General features: G+C 36.2%; 1 protein-coding gene across 1 annotated transcript; it reads right to left on the reverse strand.

The window, feature by feature from the left end:
* Positions 1-440: 440 nt before the first annotated feature.
* On the reverse strand, positions 441-2,503 carry LOC145316761 (uncharacterized). Its single transcript, XM_080157486.1, has 2 exons — positions 2,374-2,503; positions 441-2,221 (listed from the first exon to the last, which is right to left on the reverse strand). The coding sequence occupies exon 2, from the start codon at positions 2,218-2,220 to the stop codon at positions 769-771; it is 1,452 nt and encodes a 483-aa protein (XP_080013612.1). The 5' UTR covers position 2,221; positions 2,374-2,503; the 3' UTR covers positions 441-768.
* Between the last annotated feature and the right edge of the window lie 1,184 nt (positions 2,504-3,687).

Consider the following 3,687-nt stretch of genomic DNA (forward strand, 5'->3'; position numbering starts at 1 on the left):
AATAAGAATAAAATATTGTATGAAAGGTTGGACAGTATAAACCTGCCATAATTAAGTGATTAGAGCATATAATTTTGTCCAAGCCAGCCTGCCTCTCCCTCTTCTTAAATGATGTCATTGATTAAATCAGGTGCAACCCTCCCTCCCCCACCTTATCTGTTAAACAACCTACCATTCTCTTATCTTAAAGCCTAAAATTTGGAAGCAGAAAAAAGCGTAATTTATTGCCATAATAGGCTTAATGCTAAACGCTTGGAAGGATAAGGAAAGGCGAGAGTTCATTTTCGGGTATTAGAGAGGACTTAGGTGACCAAACTGAAAAGGCTTCCAAGGACCCAAACCTTTTTAATTTACTGTTTTCTTTACTATTTCAATATTTACTACAGCTATAGAGCTGGCTAATCTAGGCTATACAACATTTTTAAAAAAAAACATAAAAATACTAATCTAATGATTTATTTGATTTAGAAGAATGCAATTTTTTTAATAGAGATAAAATTGATATTTTGTACATTTGATTAACTTAATTTGGCATCGGTACATTTGTCTTTTTTCTTTCTTGTAAACTACATTTTTAATAAACTCTACTTTACTTTATGAATATAAAATATTATTTACATACATTTAATTAAGACTAGGCACAATATAAAGGTATAAAACTATAATATATAGAAAATAATTGTATGAGACCAATTGCAAGACATTTTCAATAATAATATAACGAATGTATAATTATTTTGTAAATATATAATATGATATCTATTGACTTTATTGCTGTAATGAATTTTGTCGTTGAAGTTGCATTATCCGTTTCTGAAGGGAAATCTTCTTTTCGTACAGAGCTTGTCTCTGCTTGTTCATTGCCTCCTCCTTGGTGGTGACAGTATGGCAGTACTCGATAGCTTTGTCCAGGATCATTTGCTTGGAGGCCCGGTCAGACTTGGCCACTGAGGGAACATGCTTCTTCAAGAACTCGTACGCGTTTCGAAGCTCGTTCCTGCGCTGGCGCTCCATGTAGTTGTGCAGCTCCTTCGCCTCCCGAGGCTTCTCCAGGTTTATGGACGGACTCAGCATGGATAACTTGGAACTTGACGAGCTGGTAGAAGAGGAAGATATTAGAGAAGCACTTCGCTTAATGCCCTTTAAATGCTTCAGTGTGTTTGCATACTTGGCTTTTGCTTTCATCTGAACTTTGATGGTAAATTTAGGTTGTGATCTCCTCTGCTGCGCTAACCTCTGAATCTCTTGCCTAAGACTGTCTGTGTTAAGTTTATTTTGATTGCGTGCAAGGCGAAGGGCATTGTTGACAAGACCACCGGTAAATATGGCAGCTCCAGTCGCTGTTTTACTGCAAAGCTTCTCCTTTGTAGCCTCATCCTCATCATCTGATGACTCGGGAGGTGTGGGGAAATTTGTTTCATTCATACTTGTGTAATAACTATGATCTCCAGAGGAAAGGTTGCGTGATTCTTGGTCGTTGATAGGACACAGTGAAGTAAAGGCTGGTGGTGATGTTATTGTAGTTGCAGGGGGTGTAGAAGGCACTTCCAAACATTGGTCCATGTCACTCTCATTAGCAATTGAACTCCAATCAGAGTCCTCACCGGAGCTAACGGAGCACACGTCGTCGGAGGAGTTTGTGAGCACCTCTTGGAACTGTTCTATGTACTGATGAATATATGATGTGGGTGGGGTTAGACCAAGATCATCGGTAAGGAGGAAAGGTACTGCTGTCACTGCCATGGCAACCGCCGGTGAGGCAGTCTCTTCAGGGCGGTAAAATTTGTGAATTCCACCAGGTCCACTGGACCACATACAATCCCGCCGCAGCTTATCGCTGTTGTCTAACTCTGAGAGATCATCGGTGTCGGCGGTGAACGGCCTCTTTTCTCCACGGCTGCAGGTCATGGCTAGGTATTCTGCATTGCTCAAACAGTCCTCTAAACTGGTGCAGCTATCGCAGCTCTCATCCATATCACACTGGTGTAGGATGTCTGTAGGAACTATGGCAGAGTTGGGGTTTATGGCAGCAGTGTCGTTGGCTGGCAGCTCAGGCTTTAGCTGTTCAACCTGGTGGAAGAAGCTGTGCTCAATGTCAAGCTCCTGCAGAGAGCTGAGGTCCTCATCGCGTAGATCAATGTCGGGGAAGGCAGGGAAATGAGCATCGTTGTCAAAATTAAGGTCCAGTATGTCAGGCACTCGGGTGTAAGTTTCCATCATTCTGAAATAATAAAAAAAATTTAAACTTTGTTAGAACTAAAATAAAAAATGTTTAGATAAAAGCAACAAGTTTAAAGTTTTAAAAGAAACGTTCAACACATCCAAACATAAAGTAAAAATTTAATACATGAAAAGAAGTATAAAAATATTTACCTGTTTGTTTTTATTTCATTTATTTTGATCAAAATTATGATTTATATAAATCCGTGCTCTCACACATATAGAAACACTACGCACACGTGCGTTCAAAGCAACAGTTAGTAACTAACTAATCTAAAAAAATATTGTATGGAAAGAAAAACGGACGGACGGACCTCAGTTCTGTTGTATTCAGTGTAATAGTAGAGTTGGGGAGGAGGGGGGTAACAGGGGATGGGGACAATCAAGGAGACATTTTAGACAGAAGAGAACGGGGACAGAAAAAGGGAGGTGAGGGGAGGGAGGAGGCAGACTCATAGTATTCTCTCCTTCCACAAACAAACCCAAATTTCCTCTCGCCCCCAACCTGTGGATTTAGTAGAGTAACGAAGATGAGTAAAACTAAAAGGGAAAGGGGGAAGCCGGCATATTCTGTATTTACTCCAAAGAAAAAAATGTATAGAAATTGTCAGAAAATTTTAAATTTGTAGAAACTTTACTGTTTTATCATTATTTTGAACACAGGCCCCATAAAAATCTTGATTTTTTTAGAACTTTATAGATTTTTAACTCTAGATATATATGTAAATAAGCAATAGTAAAAACATTCTTTAAAATCTTTTTTCCACTAAATTTGCAGTAAAAAAGTTATAATAAATAGGTAAAAATAGAAGATGTTAGTTATCTTTGTTTTAAATTTCAGTTTTAATTCTATTTAAAGAAAAGGGAGTAAGTTTTTTGGGAAATTGCATAGGGCAAAACTGATAGAAGGCAGAAAAAAAAGTTCAGTGTTTTTGCGATTTTGAAAAAAAATATTTTGTTTAAATGACTATGTATTTGCACCTAAAATTTAAAATCTTTAATTTAAATTTTTAATTCAAATATTTTTTTAAACTATTTGAAAAACTTGATTATAATTTTATTTTAAACGTTCTTTGTCATTTTAGCTTAAGTTTTTAACCCTGTTGTTTTATTATGTTAGAAGAATTTTTTTGAATATTAAACAATAAACATTCAAATACAATTATTTCAATAATAACATCACTGGACAGGTCTTTAAATGAATTAAATTTTATGTGAAAAACATTAGCTTTTTTTGCTTCAAATTTTGAAGAATGTGCGGACACCATAACTGATGTGTGAGTGAGTACTGAGCATTACATTTTGGCCGGAGAAAATAAATTGTTCATTTTTTACAAGTGAAGCTTTGCTACTTTAAGTTATTGACTGTCCGTTCGTCCATTTATACGTATGTTTGTCAGTATGCCCTTAAATATTAACTTGAATATTAGATTTGAGCATGCTAAAATAGTCCTATTAACATAAAAA

The sequence above is a fragment of the Acartia tonsa genome, chromosome 4 (genome assembly GCF_053477335.1).
Source record: "Acartia tonsa isolate MP-2025a chromosome 4, ASM5347733v1, whole genome shotgun sequence".
Taxonomy (NCBI): domain Eukaryota; kingdom Metazoa; phylum Arthropoda; class Copepoda; order Calanoida; family Acartiidae; genus Acartia; species Acartia tonsa.

Excerpts from the sequence above, each read along its gene's own strand:
- LOC145316761 (XM_080157486.1), bottom strand. The coding sequence starts at position 2,220 with ATGATGGAAACTTACACCCGAGTGCCTGACATACTGGACCTTAATTTT.